The following is a 26686-nucleotide window of genomic DNA, read 5'->3' on the forward strand; positions in this document are numbered from 1 at the left end:
CGCTTGCGTCACACTTTGCCACTTGTCTGTGATACGCCAACTCCGCAGTTTCTCTAACGCACAGTTATTTCTATAACGATCACGACGAGCATCACCGCGCGCCGCGATTCTCCAAAAAGATAATTTTATCTCACGGAGGGTTAAGATGAGTCACGCTCTCTGTTTTCAGTGCGCCAATAAGTCGCGCGTTCGCATCTACCTCGTGAAGGCTGATCGTCGAGTGAGCTCTTTCTTCCTCCCGGGGAGATCGGCGGGGGGGGGGGGACGCATGCCACCCCAGAACGGAAGGGGTGATTCGCCACTTCGTGTCGCGGCGATGGTAGCAGCTGCCTCCGCTACGGCCACCGCCACTGCCAGCGTGGTGGCCATGCAGGACCGCCAGGACATCCCCTCGCAATTCAATCAGGTAAATGTTTGGCTAGCTCTCACGATGTTATCAATAGTGCGCGGCCAGGGGGATTTCTGATTCATACGTTATATAGACCGCTATTGTAATATTACTATCCGGAGTAGTATAAATAAGGCGATGCAAATTGGTAAAATGATACGATTCCTGTTAGTATCTTTTACTGTTATTTTTTTCCGCCGTTATAGTAAAAAATCGAAGAATGAATAATGAGAATATCAGAAGAGGAAAAATTCGCGTTATTTGATGATTTACGATTTGGAAGAATAAGACGACGCGATAATTTTGTTATTATAAATAATATTCTTATCAATAAATTAACAATCAATTTATAATTACGTTTTTATAATGCGAAAAATATAGTTTACAAATTATCAATTTTATTATTGCATTGCATCGATTAATTAGCGTTAGTTTACGATTTTTTCAATTTCATTGTTTCATTTTGAGAGTGATGATATCATTTTTTAAAGAAATAAATTTTTGATCATAATAGTTAATGTGTTAAATTACTGAACGATGAACGATTACTTGAAAATGTGAATCTCTTATAATTCCGTAACAAAATGTATCTCAAAACTCACGTGCCATACGATATTTGGTGTCTTTCGTAAATTATGTACTGCTTTAGAACTCTATGAACTTTTAAATAAAGGTTCATGTCAATTGTTATTATTAGATGCAGAGCCAACATGGAATACCCCACCAAACGTACAATGCGGGGTACGGCCAAAGAGGACCAATGGCAGGAATGGGGCCAGTCGGGATGAACAACTTTAATGGCATGGGCACGATGAGCCCTATGCACACTATGAATTCCATGAATTCGATGAACAGTATGAATGGCATGAACTCGATGAATCCCATGACAATGGGAGCAATGAACGGTATGAACGGTATGAGCGGTATGAATGCTATGAGCGGAATGACACCCATGAACTCCATGAGTAACATGGGTAATGTAGCCATGAACAACATGATGGGACCCAACAATATGCAAATGAACAAGATGCAGGTATTTATCTAAACGCCCAACGTTCTAAATGTACTTAGCTGCGTCTCTCAGTTTTGCCGTGATTCGCCAAGAGATAAATTGTTATTGAAATTTATTTGTTCTGTGTGTAAATATGTTATACCAATCTTTTTATATTATGATTATTTTTAGCTTGTCACAGTAGTGTGTATCTCGGCTAACGGAAGGCGCATTTCTGTTCTTCCTGATAGTAATATCGTATCTTTGTACTTCTAGGCTCAGCCGCATCAAGGTTATCCACGGAGATTAGCGCCTTATCCGAATCCAGCTATGCATATGGCGCAAAAGCGACAGCAGGTTCCGTATCAGGTTCCTGCTGCTCAGAATCCAGTAGCTATGCAGCAGAGTTTCAACGGCATGACAACGGCCCCGAACTATCCGAATACCTATCCTACCGGAGCGAGGCCAAATTTTCAACAACAGTATCAATCTATGCAAAGCATGAATCCCACGGCGGCTGGTTTCGGACCTAATACAATGATACGAGGAACAAATATGAGGCAAACAGCGCCGACTTACAATACCCCGTCTCAAGCCGTTACGGCCGCTGCAAGCCAATACGGCTATGGTAGTAACGGTGTTCCTGGGGTCTGCATGGTTCCACCTACTTCGGTTAGTAACCAGTTCGTCGGTCATCAGCCGAACGCGGGATACGGTGGCGGTAACGCGTCGTACGGCGCGTCTGCCGTGGTGACCAGTCAGTACCAACAAGACGTGGTGTCAATGAGATCGACGAATGGAGGCAACGTGAATTATCAGCACAGTCCCATTCCCGGTAATCCGACGCCTCCATTGACACCCGCCACTAGCATGCCGCCTTACATCAGTCCGAATCCAGACATCAAGCCTAATTTCAACGAGATAAAATCACCCGTTAACATTCAGAGTGAGTGAGATTTTAGGCTTTGATCTTATGCTTTAACGTAAATTACAACTGGTGGTGTCTTGAGTTCAGAAATTATATTACAGGGAGATCAAATCAGATGCACAATATATCTATTTTTCTAGTTTCAAATTACAAAATAATGTCTATTATATATAAAATTGAAAAATTTAATACGTACGGCATATAGATGTTTTTTTTTAAATATTTATTTGCGAAATATAACGCTTTTACATTATATACAAATTCTTTACAACTGCTATATTGAGATTTTGCTATTTGTTTCAGATGATGAATTGAGACTAACATTCCCCGTAAGAGACGGCATAATTCTTCCACCTTTCCGCCTAGAGCATAACTTGGCTGTTAGCAATCATGTATTTCAACTGAAGTCCACAGTGCATCAAACGCTAGTGTGGCGATCAGATTTGGAGCTACAGCTTAAGTGTTTCCACCACGAAGATAGACAAATGAACACGAATTGGCCGGCGAGTGTGCAAGTCTCCGTTAACGCAACTCCCCTCGTGATCGACCGTGGAGACAACAAAGCTTCCCATAAGCCTCTTTACTTGAAGGACGTCTGTCAAGCAGGAAGGAACACAATACAGATTACCGTATCTGCATGTTGTTGTGTAAGTTCGAGGATATCAATAATTAAACGATAGCGTTTACGTAATTCGAAGATAAGATGTTCTTTGCATTGTAAATTGTACAATTGTTTAAGAACGAGTATTCATTTCATGTAGATAGATTTTACATATTTTACGTATCGAGTTTATATACGTAAGATGTACGTGGGTGGTTCAAGTCAAACCGGGACTTTTTTATTCTTATGTTCATGAGAATAAAAGTCCCGATTTTGACTTGAACCCCTCACGTACATCTATTTATTAATTATAAACTTAAAATCACTTTCCTTTTTTCCTCTCGCTTATTTAAGTTATAATTACGTTCTTTGTGGAGGATACATATTATGATATTATAATATATTACAGTCGCATCTGTTCGTCCTTCAATTGGTTCATCGACCTAGTGTGCGAAGTGTACTTCATGGATTACTACGTAAGAGGCTGTTGACGGCAGAGCACTGTATAACAAAAATCAAAAGGAACTTCAGTAATACCATGTCAAATAATAGCATGCAATCGGAAAAAGATGTAGTGGAACAAACAGCACTAAAGGTAAAGCTTACAAAAGTATTGTAATACTTTAAAATTCTGTAGCTCTGCAATATCGATAATTTTAAATCATTCGCATCTCATGTACAGGTACTCTTAAAATGTCCTATTACCCATAAACGCATTACACTGCCAGCTAGAGGACATGAGTGCAAGCATATACAGTGTTTCGATTTAGAATCATATTTGCAAATGAATTGCGAACGAGGTAACTGGAGGTGTCCAGTATGTTCGTAAGTATAACTAAATCATCAATCTTCATTTTGATGCATTTATTGAAATTAAAAAAATGAAACAAAAATGTCGCATATTTTACAGAAAATCTGCACAGCTGGAAGGCCTAGAGGTTGATCAATATATGTGGGGTATTTTGAATACATTAAATACCACGGAAGTTGATGAAGTGACGATAGATTCGCTCGCTAACTGGAAACCTGCAAAGAATTTAACTGGTATTAAATCCGAAGAAGAAAACGATTGTAAGAGAACAACCAAGGCCATGTCGCCAGGCAGTATGAATATGCCAACTATGAACAATTGGGATATGAATCAAGCTATGAGTCCTTATATACCGCCCGATATGAACAGTATTGTGAGCGGTTCGATGATGAACAACACATCTTCCACGTATCCGAATAATAGCATAAACCATCGGAATACGTCTGGTGGAACCTACGAAATAAATTCTGGGACGAATACTATCGGCAATAATGATTATGTCAGTGGGACGGGTCCGCTTTCGCATTTAAACGAATCCGTTAATTCTTTAGATCCTCTCAATGCCATGGAGAAATCACTTAATGACCAGGTATTACCGTGATTTAGTGTCGATTATGCTTGAATAATAGTTATTTAGAAATATGTAAAAATGGTGGCGAAATATTAATCATCCGCTGGCAATGTTAGACTTTTAAGACACATTTTTTTATTGTGAATTATAAAAGAATGGATAAACACACGATGGGATTTGGTATCCCTTCCTTAAAAATTTAATAATATTGAGATTATTTGTATACAAAAATGCAAATTGTTTGTTCCGCTTCGAGATTACAAGAAAACGATGTGCCTATGACCTTCAGTGACCTAAGTTGAAAACCGCCCTAATATTTTATGCAAATAAAAATTTATATTTTTTTATATTTCTTGACGCATATTTTAATGAATATATATAAAGATTTTATTTTTTAAATAGATTTTTTAGTTTCATTTTTTTATATCATTTTTTTCACTGTCATTACAAGACTCAACATTTATGGAGATATTTAAAATACATAATGCAGAAAATACTCAAAATTGAAGAAGGAGCGTCTTTATAAAAACTTGATAAATTAGAAAAAAGACGTTTATTTTGTTATTAATCAAATGATAGGAAAATTTATGTACCTTAATTTCACTGTGCTTTAATTTCATAATTCAAAAAATACTTCAAATTGAAGAAGAAACTCCTGAAAACAAATTTGATAAATTAGAAGAAAGGTGTTCATTAGTCAAATGATAGGAAAATTATGTACTGCTGTGTCTTATGTGGCAAATCTGTAGCGAGGAGCATCGTATACATCATACAGATTGAGCCATATAGTATTTTTGATATTTTTTACTCTATCACGACCGCTCACTGAGCGCTTAGTGACCTCTTGTATCTGTTTGGTCTATATTTTTAGTTCTAACGGAATATGTCAATAAAATGCAAGTGCTCACTGAGCGCTCATTGAGCGGTTGTAATATTAAATGCACCCAATTATTGCTTTGTTTACCATTCCGAGTCTTCGCTCAGCGTTTGTATACACGTCATTTGCAGATCGATATAAATCTTTCTTTTGAAGCTTTTAATTTTAGTTTCATAAACTCAGTATTGTTTGTGTACGTAATGCGCTGAGTGCTGCACTATCGTTTGGTCCATACGAGCTATAACACTTTTTTATTAACGAAACGTCAGGTGACAGTTCTACGAGTTGAAAAAATGTAAGTTTTTAACTTTTTTCACGATTTAGTCTATTGCAGCACTCCTAAATTTTGCGTCTATTTTAAACCTGTAAAAGGATTTTTGATTCCGTTCAGTAAATTCGGAGATTTATATCGATCTGCAAAATCCCGACAATTTGGCCACTCCAGCATCCCCTTAAGTCTGTAAAAAAGGGAGATAGTATCTTCTATTATAATAAAAATTTATTCTTAAAGATTTCAAAAGTATACAAGATTTTTTTAGATTTTTATATAGTTTTGAATAATAAAAACAATTCGCTGTAGACCTCAATATTTATCCCATTTAGTGGACCAAGATTAAAAATTTCACATTGCCGGTGGAAGTTAAATGTAACAAATATTACAGTCGACAAATGTTAAATCTGATGTTGTTATGCATCACAGATGCCTCATACTCCTCATACGCCACACACTCCGCAATCTACTCCTCACACGCCGGCTGGTGGTGCCAGTGGACCACCGAGCGTTCCACCCGCGTCGCAAGAATCCACAGGAAACCACAACACCTCCGGTACAAGTACAACCATAAATAATGACACCGCTACAGACATACCGTCGGACTTAAATTTCGATCCTGCTGCAGTTATAGACGGAGAAGGTACCGGCCAAGAGGCATTAAATGTAAGTACTTTGCATTGTGTCAAATTACCACTTCATATCTTTGCAAACCGAAATATTTTTTAAATCGAAATCGCGTTTTACAAGTTTGTTCATAATATATTATTTACTATTGTTTATATTGTTTATTTATAGCTTTTGCCAGACAATGTAGATGCAATGGAACTTCTGTCGTATCTCGATCCACCGGACCTAAACACTCCACCTAGTAGCGGCGCTAGCAGTGGTAATCCTTCCTCTAACGACGATATATTGGCACTCTTTGAATAAGAAAAAAATAAGATAGAAAAGGCGAGTGACTCTCTGATTCGTAAAGATGTAATCAAACTGTGACCCTTCTACTTTGTAATGAAGTGATAAACGAGAGAATATCTTACTGCAAATGTTCTTTTGATTACAGTATACTTTCGTGCAAATTTCTTAGAATCCTGTGGAATGAATGAAATTGAACAAGACATTCAATTTTTATCCCTGATAAGAGAATAAATTCGGAAGTTTACTGTATATGAGCTCTTGCGGTAAAAAAAATTGAATTTTATTGGGGTCAACTGTGGGTGCTCTCACCTAATCAATGGTACAAATAATCTTAATTATAATTATAATATTCCTATTAAAATTAGAGTTAAAAGGCTAGGGTTAAAGAAATGATTTTTTAACGATAATACGGCAAACACCATATTATTTGTAAAGATGTTATTGCATGGACAGCATTATCGATATTGTATATATTATTGAAAGATATGTTTTTGAGAATAGAAAAAAAGAGAATGTGTTAAACGACATGCTAGGCAAATATTTCAGAAACGATTTTAAAAGAGCGTAACTATTTAAATATAAATGGTATTGTAATAGATATTCAACTGTTATCATAAATAATGGTATTAGAGTCAATAGAAGATATCTATTAAAAAAATTATTATTAGTTTGTTTTGGATCTGTCTCATAAGAATTTTTATATATTTATGTATGTGTTTATTTCATTAAAATGAATTATACTAATCGATGAAACTTTGTTTTGTTGAATCATTTATGAACATTTGCTCGAAAGAAAAATGCTGTGTTAATTTATATATATCGTTTCAGAATATTTCAGAATGTTGATGCAATAATGTCTTTATACTCGAAAATCGGTCTATTTGCATTCAAGACTATGATAGACCTATGTTGCAACAGAAAAATACTTGTACAGACCTACTTTTGTAAATAAATTTTAATCGAGGTAAGAGTAAGATATTCATCGATTGGGAATTTCCCGCCTATTGATGAATATTGTGCATATAGTGTTCCTTTCTTTTAGATTGTAGCACAACAGATGAAAATGAATAAACTAGGGGATATCGGGCTTCACACTGGAAATTTAATAAGAACATGTGATGTATCTCTTGAGATAGAAATTGTGTAGATGTGAAATAAAAAAAATATTTAAAAATATTGATTTAAATAATATTTTTAAAAGTTTAATAATTTCATCGTTTTCAGGAGATATTTTCGCTCCATGCAAGGATATCTTTATATGTACATATGTTTTGACTGTTGTAAATAAGTGACAAAGATAAAAAATGCATATGCATATATATTTATTTCAGAAACTTTAATACTTTAAATATTATCTTTTAATCATTTTCAAAATTTCTCTTTTGCCAATTTTATTTTAGATAAAATTTATGATATATATTTATACATATGTTTGTGTATACATATATAAATAACAAACATATATATATATGTCATTTTCTCTATATATATATATATATATATAGCAAATGGCAAATTTTTTTTCTTTTGATGTTCACAATCTCTGAAGATACATCATAATATTTACACATATAGAATTTATTTTCACATTTTGATATATGTCAATATATGCGTATTTTTCAACTTGCTATAAATAACCAAATTGTTGTGTAATACATACTTTTGAATTATTATTATTTTGAATTGATAAGTTTCTGTACATTATAATTAAACTTTTTAGTACATGATATTCAATAAACTAGTTTCCAGAAAAATGTCTGTTGAGTAATAAATAATAAAGATATAAATTATGCATAAAATTAATAGCAATATTTACGCAAGGCCTTAAGGAAACACTGTATAGTCCGTATATAATCAAATTTTGTATAAGGAGGAAAAATCAAAATTTTTTTGTGAGAAAATTGTATATATTGCGGAATAATTGTACACGCAGGCTTATTATATACGGAAAAAATTATATACTCGAACTTATTATTTACACAATAGTTATGTTCGCAACGATTCAGCGTGCGAAAATAAATTCTGTATATCCTCTTGCACAATCTAGCGGTAAACTGATTTATCGTTTCCTAAGAATGTAAATCAGATATCCGTACGTAAAAAAGATACTGCCAGAGTGATACCGCCCAAGACCCCCCCATGCTTGTGTAGTGGTTATAAACATTTGTATCTTTTGTGATTAAAAGAGAAAATATACTTGAAGCGACTCGTGTAGATTATACAGATTTTATATAAAAATCGTGTGCGTATATATGTACATATACACACATACACACACCAGTGTGCAACGCTAGCGCACAGCGAATGATTATAGACACAGTCAAGTTTTTATGCATATAACTACTATAATTATTGAGATTTAGATTTTAATATTACTTGTATTAAGCGCGACTATTGTATATTATTTGTATATATGGTAAATAGAATAATAATTTAAGAAAAGTGGCAGAGTGAAGAAGTGGCATGAGAAACTTATTGGCCAGTTATAATAGTAAAATGATTATCCTAATTATTTCTCAGAACCAAAACTCACATGAGATGTATGAGGATACTTTAAACTAGAGAATGTCACATGTAAATGGCTGATGAACGACGATAACAAGTACAGTCAAATATTGTACTGTTATTTCTCTAATAGAATTATTACTTAATTATTAAAAAAAACATAATTACCTAAAGAGAGAGAGAAGTTTATTCAAACTGTAAGCTTTACTTAGGATTGCCAAGAAGTAGTATGCGCAACCCTGTTGCGATTGTACATAGGCAATGTTTACCTATACCTATAGCTAATAATATCCCTAAATATTATATACGATACACCGTCTTAGTTTATGAGAGTTCTAGAGATTTATAGGCATTTCATGAAAAAACTACATCTAAAAAACATTAAAAAACCTCATCTGTGTTACAGAAGGTGATAATAAATTAAATTTAATGACAAAATTTCTCAGTTATATTTCTACAATAATTTATACATAATTTGGAAAACATCTAAATGTTACCGTCAAGAAAGAGTACGCAATATTGTATTATTAGAAGACAATTTTTATGTCTTTTTTTTTTTAGCAAATCGACAGCTAATGCCATTTGCCTTTTTGTATGAATTTTCATTGCAATAGGAGATAATTTATTATTATCTGACGAGACGTCTACAAATCTCTGTGGCTTTAAGATTATAATACCTATTTATCTATCATTAGGAGGCCTATAATTTGATTTTACAATGTTCTACGAACAAAACAGATAGTTCGCGACTGCGGATAACGAATGTCGTCTTGTCCAAGGCCTAGAAAAGTTATGAAACAAGATATTTTCATGTAACTGTATGTCGACTCATGGTTTATTGGCTGCGCCTCTAAACTCTATTAGTGAATAATATATGGAATATTGATAAGTTCACATGATTACATATTGATGATGTATTATAAATTCATTCATATATACGCGCTACTGCAGAATTTTTTATCAAATTATATCAGAGAATTCACATTTCGACTTGCATGGTGCTTTTAATAAATTAGATGTTTGCTCATCAAATACATCATGAGTGTTGACATCGGTCCATGTCGCAGGATCTGTCCGTTTTGGATGCGCTTCTTGTACTACAAGCGAGATATGAAATATATTCAGACTTGGGAGCAAACTAGAAGGAAGAAGCTAAATAACTAAATGTAAAGCTGCAACTTGATGAACAGACCTGCAGTTGTGTTCTTCACAACGCAGAAGTGCGCATTATAAAATGAAAAAAAAGAAACATATTGATATCATTGATTACATCATATGAAAAATTTTAATAAAGACCAGTTTTTAAACATGTACGACAGACACAACATTGTTTCTTGATAACGGTTAGACTCATTCAATAAAAAAGTCATAAAATATTAACGAAATCGTGAATCATTTATTCCCGATGCTCGGATAATTACCGAGAAATTATTACGAAACGATATGCAGGAAGCTGATAATGTCACAAGAAAATATTTGAAATAAGAGAATACACTAATTGACATTTAATTATAAGACCCGTAATAACATCTTTTTGTTTAGCCATTTTTTGGCTAGAAAGAATTTTGGATAGAAAGAAACCTGAAGTCGCCATGCCCGGGATTTAGCTGCAATCTTATTTTGAAACGCCTTAGTCCACAAAACATGGCTATTGAACTATGGCTACGTTTACACAGTGCGCTTAGTCCGCGACCTATACGATAGATATCTTTGATTAATATACAGGATAAACAAGGACGTCTATTATATAGGCCACGGCCTAAATGCACGGTGTAAACGTAGCCTATGTGTTCAATGTCCACGATACCGTTGGTAATTAATCATATTGTTTGTCGGTATATTATCATACTTATTTGTGTTCTTCTTTTGTGTAACAATATCATGCAACACTGCGCTATCTTTGGTTGTACCTCTTGGAGCAGCAAAAGCGCTCTTATTGGCTGCAACTCTTGGAGCAGCCGTAGCGCTCTCATTGGCTGCACATCTTGGAGCAGCTACTGCGCTCTCATTGGATGCATAGCCTTGGAGCAGCAAAAGCGCTCTTATTGGCTGCAACTCTTGGGGCATCCACTGCGCTCTCATTGGCTGCAACTTCAAGAGTATTCACTCCGCTCTCATTGGCTGCACCTCTTGGAGCAGTCACTGTGCTCTCATCGGTTACACATCTTGGAGAAGCCACAGCGTTCTCATTGGCTGCAACTTCAAGAGTATCCACTGCGATCTCATTAGCTGCTCCTCTTGAGGCATCCATTGCGCTCTCATTGCCTGCACATCTCGGAGCAGCCACTGCGCTCTCATCGGCTGCATCTCTTGGAGCAGCCATTGCGCTCTCATTGGCTGCAACTCTTGGGGGAGCCACTGCGCTCTCATTGGCTGCACCTCTTGGAGCAGCAACTGCACTCTTTTAACGACAATTGCACTTTTTTATCTGCACTTTTTTCGCGCCAACTGCACTTTTTTTGACAATTCCACTTTTATATCTGCACTTTTTTTTAGCAACAATTCCACTTTTTTTAAGTAACTATTGCACTTTTTTATCTGCACTTTTTTCTCCATAATTTCACTTTTTTATGTACTCTTTATTAGTAGCAATTGCACTTTTTTATTTGCACTTTTTTTTCGACAATTCCACTTGTTTTCGCGGCAACTACATTTTTCTCGACAATTTCACTTTTTGATCTGCACTTTTTTTTCGACAATTGCACTTTTCTAGCAATAGCACTTTCATCTGCACTTTTTTTCGACAATTTCTCTTTATTATCTGCACTTATCTAGCAATAATTGCATTACTTGCACTTTTTTCGTCTATTCCATTTTTATATCAGTACTTTTTGCGGTAACTGCACTTTTTAACGATGCAACTTTGGTTATGTTTACACCGTACGTTTAGTCCGTGGACTACACCCCAAATTCGCGAATGTGCGTAGCAGCCATCGTGCGAGTCCTTTGGTGCGGTGCGGTGAGACGTGTGAGCGGCAATGCCGAGCGCTAAGCAACGGCGCGCTTCCCCTCTTGCCTCTACTGCCGCCGCATCCATGGTTTGTTAAACTGGGGCGGGCTATACCTCGAGAGCGGTCGGAGCCGTTTCTATTCTTTCTATAGGCGCGCTCTCATTAGTACAATTTCAAACTTTAATATCTCGATTATTATTACGGATATCGCTAAACGGTAAAGGACTTTTATGTTTATTTCGATCCCATCTACCTTCCTGTGGGAGATTGGAAGAGTCGCGCTGAACACTCTGTATATACGCTCAATTGATAGAAAATACTTAAATTGTATAATAAAAGTGCTTTTATTTTTTTTTCTACGTGCCCTACGAGCGGAGATATCGCGACGCAAAGTCCAGATTTGTGAATTTTCACCTTATTTTTAAGAAATGTCGTCATTATTGTCATCGTCGACCGAGAGAAATGTCCATCTCGTTTTTTCGATAATAGATGGCTTTTGACTTAACCTAGCGATGGCAGCATTGCACATTCGAACGTGATCAACCACACATGACGGCTGTGATAATCAGCGATGGCAACATTGGGCGAGTTCAAGACTGCAAAGCGGCTAGGCATGCTTATCGAGCGATTGAATATGATTGGTTGGATCTATAAGTAATAACCAATTACGTTCATTTGCTCGGTGAGCAGGCTAGCCGCTTTGTCAACTTGAACGCGCCCATTGTCACATATGTACGATGTGACGCACGCGCGGTGCAAAAATACGATGTGACATGCACGAGGCGCATTAATTAATTAAAATTAAAATGAAATATCGAGATTGTCATTGAAGATCTAGGTATTTACCGCGTCGAGAAAAAGGGTGTCTAGATGTTCAAGAATTAAGCGTCTAGATGTTCGCCGTCGAGGAAGTGGGTGTCTAGACAAATGTGAAAAGACTAATTAATATTGATTTGTGCAAAGAACATAAATATTTAAAAAAAGAGTAAAAAGTTCGTAAGTACCAATGCCTTTGCTAATCAAAATAATACAAATAATGATAATTATAATATTTAGAATATGGGCTTCATCTCTGATTTTGATGAAATTGGGCTCATTCAACGCGTTTTCACTTAAAATAAAATAGATGGCTCTAATTCAGATTGCGTGAACTAATTATGACCTAATTAATCTTTAAGTCCCTTTCGGTGTAAATGATTGGTGACTAGACTTACTTTGGATAACGATATAGGTCAGGTCGCTATCAGTCGTACGGTGTAAACGTCGAAAACCGGCATGACCCGCAACAGGTAGGGTCAGGTATCAGAGTGTTTACAGCGTGCGGCCTAAATAATATGACCTAAATAAAGTCGAATTTGGGGTCTAGTCCGCGGACTAAACGTACGGTGTAAACATAGCCAAAGTTGCATCGTTAAAAAGTGCAGTAAAAAAATTGCAATTGCATCGAAAAAAAATACATGATGTTCAGATGTTCGCCTTCGAGGAAGTGGGTGTCTAGGTGTTCGCCGTCTCTGACAAGCGATACGATGAGGTTATATTTGACTTCAGATAGCAAGAGGCAAATGTGGCATTAAGTATTAACCGTTAAACTATTCAGGTTAGAAAATTTGTCACATCGATGGAACAGAAGAACGCGTATGAATACGTAAATGAATCTAGAATAAATAAATATTTTCTGCCGCATTACACAAATTCTCTGCTGTAAGTATATATAAATTAATTTCTATATCTATCTATAATCTAGATAATAATAAAGAATGACTATTCAGGTTAGGAATTCAGATTAGGAAATCTGTCACATCGATGGCACAGAGGAACACGTAAGTGAGGTTAAAATAAAAAATAAATATTTTCTGCTTTATTAGACAAATTCTTTGCTGTAAAACACATTTTCCGCTGTAAGTTTTCTATATAATTATTTTTTATTTTTACATAGAATTTGTTTTGGTTAGATTATCTGGTAGTTTATTTCAATATTATCTTATGAAATAATTTATTATTTACTTCTCGTTTCTTTTGTAATAACAACTTTTATTGCAACATCCTTTTGTACGCAGGATTATAAAATTTAAGAAAGTGTCTGCAATGCAGTAGGAAGCATAAGAAGTGAAGTTTCACATTTTGAATTTTCCCGATTTAACGCAGTATCTGACGTATCTGACGATTGGTAGTTTGGTATCTCTTTGTTACATCATATCAGATAAGTTTTATATTCTCTATTAATTTATTCTCTCTATTCTTTATTATTATAAAAGAATTGATTCTTTTGTTTTATTTTCAGATTTATAGAAAGGAAATTTACAAAAGTGTATACAGTGCAGTAGGAAGTGGAGTCTCAGATTTTGAATCTTCTCAATTTAACGCAACTATCTGACGTGATTGGTTGCCTGGTATCTCATTGTTACAATTAATGTTGAAATCATCGAGCACACTTCTGGCTCGTGGATTTGTTAAACATATTTCTCTTCAATATCGTATCAGATGAGTTTTACATATTAATAATTTGTTCTCTCTATTCTTTATAATTACGAAAGAATTGATTCTTTGTGCTGTAATTTATTTTCAGATTTACTGAAAGGAAAGACTTGAAATTAAAAGATAATAATTTATTTATATGATAGTTATATCTCAATATCTTATGAAATAATTTATTATTAAAAACATACAATATAAAAATGAGTAAAGAATTCTTCTAATTCAAACAAAACAATAAGAAAAGAACAATCAAGATATTCTTGTAAAGTTATACAGACAGATTGGATATGTTAGAAACATATAATATAAAAATGAGTTAAAAGACTCTTATAATAATTCAAACATAAAATAATAAGTAAAGAACAATTAAGAATCTAAACATCTAAATATTCGATATACTTATAAATAAGAACTTAGAACTCAACAAATCAATCAAGAACTAACATAACTAAAAAATCAATTCTTTTATAATTATAATTTTGTAATGTCTAACAATTTAATGCAACTATCTGACGTGATTGATGACCTGGTATCCTTTATTTCTCTTCAATATCGTATCAGATGAGTTTTACAATTATTCGTTTATAAATTAAGAATCAGTTTTTTTTTTAAATAATAAAAAATATTAAATTTAACAATTTTGATATTTTTTATTTAATAACTCGTTATTTATTTCTCTTACAATTTTGTCTCTTACAATGTATCTTACAATTTTCAAAAAAATAATGAAGAATTACATACATGTGATAAAAAAAATAATGAAGAATTACATACATGTGATAAAAAGTATCACATAAAAATTTTATACAGTTCTTTTCCTCTATATTAGTTACATGGTCGTAAACATATCATAATCGTTGCGAGTAATCCAGAGCCGTCCAAGGTTAGTGTTTTTTTGGCTTTAAATCGAAATGTGTTAAACAAGGATATAGATGCATTATATGTACATCATGCGTAAAACGGAATGCATCCTAGGATTCTAGTTGGAACATGGAGCATGTGACACGAACTTATTGTACAATTAGATCTGTTTTCATAGCTGAACTAGTGTATACTTTTGGAAATTAAAATGAGATACATATGTTTGATATTTGGCGAAAGAGAGAAAGAGAGTTCTAGTGTAGGAATAAAAAGATCATATGAGAGCAAAGTGAATGGTTATATACAGGGTGTCTCAAAAAAACGGATCGAAACACAATGGGGACGTAGATTGGATCAAGGGGAACAAAACAGTTTTGTACCATTTTGCAGTTGACACAATATTTAACGAGATATTAACGTTTAAAGATAGGCGAATACAAGCGTTCGACCAGCCTACTGCTCATGTACTGCTGCCGGCAGGACGGCCTACCATCCCCACCGATCGCATGACGCGCTGGCCGGGCGGCGCGGGCGGGCCGCGAGGTGCGGGGATGGCCTAGCAAGCGAGCCACTCAGAACGGCGCGCATGGGGAGGAGAAGGATAGCGCTTGAGCAGTAGGCTGGTCGGACGCTTGTATTCGCCTATCTTTAAACGTTAATATCTCGTTAAATATTGCGTCAACTGCAAAATGGTACAAAACTGTTTTGTTCCCCTTGATCTAATCTACGTCCCCATTGTGTTTCGATCCGTTTTTTTGAGACACCCTGTATATGTTATTAGATGCACCCACTCTCTTCCTGAGGCTGAAAATTTTTCTGCAAACATGAACTACATAGAAGAAAATATTTTAACATTCTGCACATTTTTTAGCAATGTAAAATATAATAAACCAATGTATCTAAACATCATTCTAGATAAAGATGATACTTTTTTTCATCTAAAATGCAGATAAAGATAATTAATATTTTTATTAGATAATCTAAATAAACAAAGATAAGATGGTATTAAAATTTCATCTAGATGATCATCTAGATAATTTTATCCAGATAAAATCAAACACTGGTTATATGGTAGTTATCTCAATATTATCTTATGAAATAATTTATTATTTATCAGGTTTTGCTAATAGAATTTAAAAGTAATCAATTTATGATCAAGTTTGATCATAATTGTTTGCGGTTAAGGAGTTATAAACGATCGTTTCCTATTCGCCTGCAAAAATTCGACTTTTTCGACGATTTTATACGGTTAATTCTTTAATTTTTTGTGGTAACACTTAAATTGAGCAAGGCTATTTTGTCATAATGTTTTGAAGAAGAATTAAATAACTACTTTAGTTGGAAGAGGAAATGTCTTTGAATGAATTGTGATATATGTAATAATTTCATTTAAGAGGAATTTAAACCATTTAGATTGCAATAGGAAAATTCTTCAATAGGATATACATATACTTATAATGAAACCTTAGGATTACTACGTATGCTTAGGTTTCATTATATAAAAATTAAAGATAGTACCATTTGGATTAAGTAAATAATAAATAGTATCATTTGGATTTTACTTTTTATTTTGATAGTAGAATTTAACTTGGAGCCTCAGATATTGATATCAAATCGTTTGTATAATGCATATTATTAGATTAATATTCATTATTTATTTATTTTGGCATGGTATAAAGAAGTGGGATTTAACTTGGAGACAGTTCTTGATATCAAATCTTTTATAGGAATGATACATATCATTAAAGTTAATATTTATTTAATTTGGTATCCGAATTACGTAGAATTTAACTTGGCGCCAATTTTGTTGATATCAAATCTTTTATACGAATGATACATACCATTAGATTGTACTAAACAGCAAACACCATTAGTCAGTTCCACGGCCAGTTTAATAATTGGCGTTGGTGAAACCGGCTCAAATTCTTTACGAAAAGCCTGCACTCTTAGCGCTTTTTTTTACCTTTTTTTAAAAAGGTAAGTTTGTATAACTATAACAAGTTATTGATTACTTGTTCTTTGGGAGGAATAAGAAGTTAGTAAAATTTAAATTGGCGCCAGTTGTTGATATCAAATCTTTTATATAAATGATATATCACTAGATTTAGTAAAATTTGTGTTTCAGCAACTCGATTAATTCTAATCGGTGATTAACTGTCAAAGTAAGTGGTCAATTCTATTAAACAGCAAATGCGATTAGTCATCAGTTCCACGGCTGATTAAGTAATTGGCGTTGGTGAAACTGGCCCAAATGATAGAATTTAACTTAGCATCAATTATTGATATCAAATCTATATAGTGTATATATATATATATATATCATATACACCAAGTGTATATATGTATACTGAAGAAGGTTTACTTTGTGAAGCCTAAACGTATACTTTATACTTTATATTGTTACTTATAGAGATATGTTAAATTTACACTAAAAATTTAAACAAAACACCTTGTTTTGCTCGTTATTTGGTTGTTGATTTTGAATTAATATCAATTCATTAAGTTTTTTATTCATATAACTTTAATTTAATTTTCTTTGGATTGCACAATGTTACCTGTATCATCTTTTCTCTATTCGTGATAGAATTCATTGGTGGCTCGGTTAACAGAATTTTACATTCTTTAGGATTAATATCCATTTTCTCTTTGCCGAAGGTGTAATCCCACACGTGACACATGTCTTTTCAGTTTCTGTTATAAACATTAATTATATTACGAGATATATCAAATAAAATATCTGATGTGAGATATAAACATGCCTAACAATTCCATTTTGCATTGGATAACTTATCTTTAACATAGAACGAAGTTTACTTGCTTCATCGCCAACCATTAAATCCTGAGAAACAATAATGTATGACTATCAAACGTCTGCGTGCATCACCAAGATATATTATGTTGATTTTATTATGATGCGCGATATCACTATTTTATTATATAGTAAATATATTTGTAGTATGAAAGTTCTAAATATTTGAACACTAGCTAGGTCCAAAAAGTGAACAACAAAACTGTTTTTATTACATGTGATAGAAAGAAAATCAAAGTAATTCCTGATACATGATATTTGGTATTAGATTAGAATAGATATCAGATAAATATTTATGAGATCGTCCTTTTATATACTAAGAATATATAGTTGGCATAGTAACAATATGTTACTTCCGTGAGACTCAGATTATGGAATTTGTATCAGGAAAGTATTCTGTGTTAAATCAGTTTCCAAATGTGTATACCTAAGCACTTTGGTAAAAGTTTGCCGGATTATATGTGATACTATTTCCACACCTACAGTCGAAAAAAATTCTTCACTGTAAAGGATGTATATAGCATCAAAAAATACAATAAATTTACAGGCATGTTAAGCACATTCTACGAGAGCAAATGTAAGTACACAAATATATTAGATAATTATACGAAGAGTATAGCATGTACATAAGTATCAGCATAATTGCAAGTAAATGACATTATTCTAATAAACATATTAGTAGAGATACATCTTCTAGCTTTGTCAAAACAGACATATTTATGTCGATAAAAAATTTGTAAGATCTCTCACAAGAAAAACATTGTATCCAATACAATGAACACATTTATTAAGTACAATACAAAATCACTCACTTAACGATAATATTATAACTCCAAGAAATCGTTAATAAATTCATTGAATAATTAAATGAATAATGTTTGCAATTGGCCAAATTGCATGGGCCTATATATGTATGGCTACGTTTACACCGTGCGCTTAATTCGCGACTACGCTAGATGTCTTTGTTTAACTTACAGGATAAACAAGGACATCTATTGTATAGGCCGCGGACTAAGCATACGGTGTAAACGTAGCCTATGAGCGTAAGACGTCATATTGACTTTATGGCTACGAAGTTCCATTTTGTGATTCCTCTATAGCAGGCGGCGCTACTAACGCTGGCATACGTTTTATGATTTTATGAATGGAATTTACAGACCCTGGGTTGCATCTAAGGCTACGGTTACACCGTATATTTAGACCGCGGCCTATACAATAGATATCCTTGTTTATCCTATAAGTTACACAAAGACACCTATCGTATAGGTCGCGGACTAAGTGCACGGTGTAAACGTAGCCATTGGCACCGGGGTAAGGCCGCTCCTCTTTCATTTCCCTTGCAAAGGAATTTGCCTCATTCTTAGCTAAGAGAGGATGCACTGAATTAGACACGTGCTTCAAAACGATCGCATACTCATGCATATTTCCGGCAGTTTTTCCGATGCAGCTTTTCATTGCAGTTTGTTAAGTGCGGGTACGCCAGCGCAAACTTCCCAGCCCACATATTCCCGTCTATAATCGGACGACCAATAATCAGAGCTGGTCAAGGTACGAGGGTCGTCTGAAAAGTTTTGAGCCTAACATAGAAACAAGTAATTTTTCGGTCAAATTCAGTTTTATTTTTCCACATAGTCTCCTTTTAAGTCGATACATTTTTTCCAGCGATGCTCCCACTTCTTTAATCCATTCAAATAATACTGAGCGTCTTGCTTTGCAAAATAGGCGTCTACGGATACGATGACTTCGTTCGATGAAAATTTCTGTCCTCCGAGCCAAACTTTGAGCCTAGGAAACAGAAAAAAGTCGCTGGGGGCCAGATCTGGTGAATACGGTGGATGGTCAATTAATTCGAACTGCAATTCGTGAATTTTTATCATGGCGACTGCTGATATTCGATTTTTTCCATTTTTACAAAAACATTGACATTGACTGGCACAAATGACTGTCATACGACAACTAAGCGCCGAAAGTAGCTACAATTTTCGCAGGTATCTTTCAAAGTATGTACGATTATAGTACCAAAATTGTTTTGACGAGTAATGCCATTTTCATGTTAAGGCTCAAAACTTTTCAGACGACCTATGTATGTACGTTTGTTGCTTCAGGCTCGTGAGAGCTTGTATGTAAGGACACGGAACCAGTAATTGCAATTTTATCTCGATACAAGTGCCCTAGTATCATAGTTGATGTTCGATTTACTGATACATTACCATTCTATTGATACTTGATCGTTTAATTTATCATAAAGTTAACGTACGTAAAGCAGATGATAAACAACAGTTACATTTATAAATGTAAAGCAAATCTCGATTTCGACTGTAATCAATTTTTGAAACTTTACGAAAGATGAGAAGTATATATTTACGAGAAGCTCTAAGAGATGTAATTTGTTGTGTATTGTTTAAGTTGTATGTAAAGTCTATGATATATTCTAAGCTTTAAATTGCTTGAGCGTGTTTATTAGTATTTAGACAATTAATAAAAACAATTGTATTTTCAGCAAAAATATTGCGTTCGTGTAAGTCTATTGTATAGTATTACATCGTGTGTGCTCTCCATGCCCCCTAGCGCTTAAGTCTAACTAAAAATAATCTATGTGCTTGTCCACTGATGTAAATAAAACAGTTTGAGAGGCTAATGACGTTTACTAACCGAAAGGGAATATGTATTTGAAATGTAAGATGAACATTATTCATTTAATTATTCAATGAATTTATTAACGATTTCTTGGAGCTATAATATTATCGTTAAGTGAGTGTTTTTATATTGTACTTAATAAATTTGTTCATCGTATTGGATACAATGTTTTTCTTGCGAGAGATCTTACAAATTTTTTATCAAGCAGAAAACAAAAAATCCAAAATCGAGATATAAGATGTCATTAAGAAATGTTTTTGAGACGTCTTTAAAACTCTTTAAGACATCTTATATTTTGTTTTCGAGTATATATGTTGTCTGCGATCGTATAGAATTATTACAGATTGCGATCGTTCAATTTGTGATCGTTCAAATGGCCACCGATTGAAATTAGACCCATTATGAAAATTTCCACATGACAAGTTTCAAAAAATTGTACAGGACACATTTTTTAGTGAGAGTTATTATCACGTAAAATTATTCTAATTATATTAAAATCATTCGGCTTTTGGCCCAAGGAAAGATAGATAAAAGACGTAAACCGCACAATGCATGCTTTTTACCGTTTGACGAAACTCGTTTGATTCTCGTTTCATTCCCTCTCCGACTCGTCGATCGTGGATTTCAAACTGATTGTGAGTGGAATCACGCACATAAGATCAATTTGTACTTGAGGGTATGGTAACGTTTGCTATGAGAAGGCTGTCTACAGAAGCTGCATAATGCCCCGCTTGAATTTTTACCAACGTCTCATGATATAATTGCAAGATGATAGCGAACTTGTGTGAGCCAAATATATCTTAAATAAATTTAACTATTTTTAAATTAGCATTTTTTTATAAAAGATGTTTTGTTTTTTCTATTTACTTTCTTAATACAATGTGTTTATTAAATAATTGCGCTGCTTTTGATCTATTAATGGCTACCATCAGGAAACACTATAATCGAGTGAGCGCTCAGCAATTGTCACTTGCGATTGGACTTTGAGCCATGATAAATCTAGAGAAATACACCAATAGCAGCAACTCACTGTTTCTTTTTCTGATTATATATCTTCTTTTTTCGTATCTAATCTATCTACTAATTTTGCGCTTACTTAAAATAAAGATATAACAATTTATTACGAATTAGCATTTTAGTAATAATCATGAAGTGCTTTTGAATTTATGAATATGTATACGCACAATTAATATTGTATTGTATTATTAAATAAATTTTTTTGAGAAATAAATTAATTTTTTTACACTTTTGTCTCATAAATAAACAAAACGTAACTATACATCAATAAATAAAATCTCTGTTATATTTTCAAAAGTAAATTTAATATTGAACTGAATATTTACATGATTCTATGCTGAGGAAAACGATGAACGTTTCTGTCATACTTCAAATGTATGTCAAACACCATACATAGTCGATAGCATGTATTTATTTCAAAGTATTTAGGTATATTATTCAAGTATTATAATAGAATATCAACAATGATATCGATGACAACGATATATGATGATAGTGGAGATGTTGCTGATAAGGACGATAATAATTAATAGATAATGACTACTAATAATAATAATTAATAACAATAGTTAGAGTAATTGTTGGAGCAATAACCGCAATAATTATTAGGACGATATGGTAATAATAATAATAATAGTCATAATAAAAAATTATTTTTAATAATAGCAATAATAATAATAAAGAAGCAATAGGACTTCCGTTTTTGGTGATAGAGTAGACAATTTGTGAGTAGGCAGAGCAAAAGTAAAAAATGGAGAGAGAGAGAGAGAGAGAGAGAGAGAGAGAGAGAGAGAGAGAGAGAGAGAGAGAGAGAGAGGTGAAAACGTGAGAGAGGGAGTGATGAGAGGATTGTAAGAGTGTGGGGAGAAGTGGTGGAAAAGGGTTGTGGACGGGGAAAGAGATAGAGAAAGAATTGAGGTTAGGAGAGTTATTAGGTATCGGGCACGTGAAGCGCGGTGAGGTGGAACGGAGCGCAGGAGTAAGTCGTGGGGGAAAGTAGAGAGAATAGACAGGAATAGTGGATGGGTTCGAGATTCAGAGAGATCGCTGAGTTGAGTTGAGGGAGTGAGAGAGAGGGAGAGAAAAGATAGAGTTGGATAGCTGGCTAAGGATTTCTTAGTAAACATTTTTTGGAAAAATAAAAATAATTAGATAACGAGCTATCTTCTAGGTAATAATGCTGACCGTTCGTCTACTATTTGGGAAACAGGAATAATACTATCAGTTAATTAACGTAATTTGTATAAAAACAAAATAATAAGGTTCTTCTGTTAGTGTATTTAACGTTACATTATACATATATATTTGCGTGTATGTATATATGTACAGGATGATAGTTATACATCTGATTTGCATCGTGAGGGTAAATAATATGAAGTATATAATTGTACATATGTGCAAATATATACTCGGTGTGCAATGTCGTGTTGGATGTTAATACGTTTATTAACGAGTACCATAAAAAGAATGGTGCTTTTGCTGTTCACATATATATATTTTTATATATATATATTTATATATGTGTACAACCGTGATTAAAATTATATATTAAACCTCTTTAATACATTTACGTTACTTGTGTTTCCGTCGTTCTATATAATAAGATACTAATCGGGGATCCACGGCGGCATTGAATTAATCGAACACTTTTGGCATTTCTTTTTAGTCCCAATATTTCTCATAAGTTTTGTAAAATGAGGACATTCCTCGACAAATTGTATGGGCGTGCGTTTGTACATGCGTTGCGTGCGTACTCATATTGCATGTACGTGTGTGCGCACAAAAATGTCTCGGCTTATGTCAATTCGCGCTCGTCAGAAAAATCCTTGCTCGTCTACCAAACGGTGTCCGCCAAAGTTTCGTCTATATCGCGACGATCCTTCCTAACAAAAGTTAAGTCCGTTCCGCGTGTGACTCAGTCTTCCGTTTAACAACTTCGCAGCACACATTTGCTCGCACTCTAGTCTACATTTCTCCGTCTTTCTCTCTTCCTACCTTTTTTCAGGGTTGGCAAAAGATGGTTTTTTTTTTTAAGAACAAAACTGTGTTTTTTAAACATGTTTTTAATGCTTCATACATGCTTTAAACAGTATTATAAAAAAAAACATGTTAAAAAAAGTCTTTTAAGCATGTTTTAAACAGTTTAAAACGTTTTTAAAAAAAATTTTTACCAACCCTGCTTTACCATTGTCTCTCTGATCCCAGTTTGTACACTGGCAGTGTGTTTTACAGATCCTTTGGATTTAACTTGGCACAAACAACAGTTTTTGTAAAAAAGGCACTATTTTTGTAAAGCGAAATAGTCTTGCTCGAGATATCCTAATTTTATTTTCCGCGAAACACAGATCTCTATCGGGTGGAAAATATTAATGAGAATACAAGTTCGGCGCGCGACCATTAGTTTTCATTTATTCATAGAATGATTTCGATCTATCTGAAATTCAACAAATGATGTATTATCGAATCCGAAGCTGTATTGTGCCTTCGTAAAAAGGTTTAACTGTGCAATTAGTCGAAACTTGAATTTCTTTCTCTACTTCGGGGAGGAAATAATTATCGTCGAAATCTAGTTTCGTAGCTCATCACACGATCTTACACGTACAAACATGTAAACGCAATTTAATTTGGGAATTTTTATATCCTGCTATTTATTATATTCATATAAAAACAGTCGTCAGTCTTATAAAGTTTTAGTGCAAAAGCATATACATTTTTTGCATATTTCAAAGTCTGAATTGTGCGAATGACTCGCGACGAGGAGGATGAAATATGCGTGGATGTCATGTTAAGGTGAAAACAATCGCATGATTATAAAATGAGAAAGTTTCGCGGAAAAAAATAGTTGTTTTACTATAAATCACGATCAGCTTCATACACATTATATAACTATCGTAATATTCAAATTCACCAATCTGGCGAATAATCGAAAGTGCTTTTCGTGCTTTTTACTCTCATAATATTTCATTATATAAACGAGTATACAGATGTTCTAAAAGAATGTATAACAGTAGCAACTTCTTCATATAATTTATATGATTTTTTTATATGATTATGATTTTCATATTATTCCTAAATAAATTCCTAAATTCTAAAATGCATTTCAGCTTAACTAAAATTTTAAAAATGTCATCTTTATTGATTAAATTTAATTTATAAAATTCAAATATTTGAATATAATAAATATTTGAATGATTCGCAAGTCAATTTCGATAAAATGTCTTAATTCTATCAAATTCTAAGTAATAATAATAAAAGAATTATATACGTCGATTTATTCCTGAAATCAAATTTTCATTGTGAAAGAATAGTTTTACTTCCTAATCTAATTGTCGCTATTGGTGTACACTTTTCTGAACAGCTATATTATCGAAGTTGACCATTAGTTTGTCTTGCAATTATCTATTCTGGTCCGCATGAAAAAATGATGGTGCACCAATGTGCGTATGTTAATTTCCGTCGATTTAAATACGCTCGTCCCGATCATAGTCATGTATTAACGGGATCAAGCGTTTCGTTCAACTGCAGTATCCAGCAGAAAATATGAGTTGTGCAATTTACGGTTCCGAGTGTGAGTAATTGATCACATTATCCGAGCTCGCTGCTAAAGTTGTAAACGCATACAAATATCCAGTCGCACAGATTATTAACAGTCAGTGGTGTACATTGTATAGTAATTGTATATATATGGATATCAAAATTTTGAAAAGACGTCTACATGATCAAAAAGTGCGTTTTCTGCATGATAGAATAGCGTCGAAGGTGGTAAAGGAAAGAGACTTTTTTGCATCTTCGATACACATCTGCATCCTTATGGGAGATATTTGTAGAGATGGTCGTTATACCATCTAAAAAAAGCAGTTATACTCGTTATATTGCGTTCGCTCGATTTTTGTTCGCATTTGTTCACAGTTTTTATATTAGAGAATAAAAATAAAATAAGTTACTTCGATTCATGATAATAGAAAATGGGTGTGTAGAACTGTATGCATGTCATCTACCCTTCGCTCGATCAGTGAACGACGGCTCCGAACGACAGCCTTTTTTTTTTCAATAAACTCATCTCATCACAAATTTAACGTGAAATGTGGTTACATTTTTATTTATACAGAACGAGCTTGTAATCTTAATAATCCTTAGAGATTTAGTCATCATTTAACGTTAAATGTGCGATAAAGATATGAGCGTTTTTCCGCATACTCTTTCACTCTTTTATTCTATCTCTTTCGCACTTTATCTTTCTTTCTTAATTCATTCGCGGCACATCTCACTCTATCGTGGATTTTACTCTCACTCTTCCTTTCACTTTCCTTATTTTCATCGAGAGGTTTCGATTCGGACGTTAAAAATACAAAAGAAGAAACGACAGAAAAATCAACAGACGTTATTACATTGACACAGCCAAATCTTTGTTTATACATTCGCTTCATCATGCTGTTCCTCTCGGATACGTGACATGGTTGCCAGAGCCAGTTTAAAACTATCATGATCGCTGCAATTAGTCCCACCTGACTTCGGTTAATCCAAGCGATTGGATTAACGATCTTCGATCGCAAAAAATTAATTAAAGAAAAATATTTGATCGTCTATAGTTCAATGAGAAACGTTTTCTACTGAGTCATCTATATTTTCCTCATAATTTTCTAAATTTACGGCCAATTTTCTAATATATATATAGCTGCCCTGAATCATGGTCTTTTTTTGCATAAAATCCGACGATGTCTTAAACTAGCTCAGTTCATCTCGATATTACACGGTGACGTTGCACTTGCGGTTTTTTCTTTTTATTCTTTGTTTCTTGCAGCCTCACATAATTAGGAAGCAATGATCCTCATCTTACGCGAATCCTCTCTTCCCGCTCTGCCCTCTTCTCGCCTCGTTTACCAAACTCAATGAACACTTGGTGGATATTGCGTTTATTGGTGTACTGGACGATACTCCGTGATCGCGACTCGCGGAATTGAGGTCCTTTGGCGAATGCGGCGAATTCCAAACGTTCATTCCTGAATTAACTAATTTATCGTTATTATAAAGAGATCGGCGATACCGGCTAATAAAAGCGAAAGCAAAATATCGAT

The 26686-nt window shown here is 33.9% G+C and overlaps 1 protein-coding gene across 1 annotated transcript; it reads left to right on the forward strand.

Moving 5' to 3' along the window:
* The first annotated feature begins 268 nt into the window (after positions 1–268).
* Positions 269–6990, forward strand: tna (Zinc finger MIZ domain-containing protein tonalli). The gene is made up of 9 exons (XM_018461861.1): positions 269–406; positions 1086–1421; positions 1656–2325; positions 2611–2954; positions 3318–3503; positions 3591–3733; positions 3819–4308; positions 5868–6104; positions 6237–6990. Exons 1-9 carry the CDS (start codon positions 269–271, stop codon positions 6369–6371), a joined length of 2679 nt encoding a protein of 892 aa, XP_018317363.1. The 3' UTR covers positions 6372–6990.
* Positions 6991–26686: the final 19696 nt, after the last annotated feature.

Source organism: Mycetomoellerius zeteki, unplaced genomic scaffold (genome assembly GCF_001594055.1).
Source record: "Mycetomoellerius zeteki isolate Tzet28-1 unplaced genomic scaffold, Tzet1.0 scaffold133, whole genome shotgun sequence".
NCBI classification, from domain to species: Eukaryota; Metazoa; Arthropoda; class Insecta; order Hymenoptera; family Formicidae; genus Mycetomoellerius; species Mycetomoellerius zeteki.

What these genes read in the sequence shown, in the direction of transcription:
- tna (XM_018461861.1), top strand. Translation starts at nt 269, where the DNA reads ATGCCACCCCAGAACGGAAGGGGTGATTCGCCACTTCGTGTCGCGGCG. An exon ending in ATCACCCGTTAACATTCAGA is followed by an intron (nt 2,326 to 2,610) that starts GTGAGTGAGATT and finishes TATTTGTTTCAG; the next exon opens with ATGATGAATTGAGACTAACA. An exon ending in TGGAACAAACAGCACTAAAG is followed by an intron (nt 3,504 to 3,590) that starts GTAAAGCTTACA and finishes TCTCATGTACAG; the next exon opens with GTACTCTTAAAATGTCCTAT.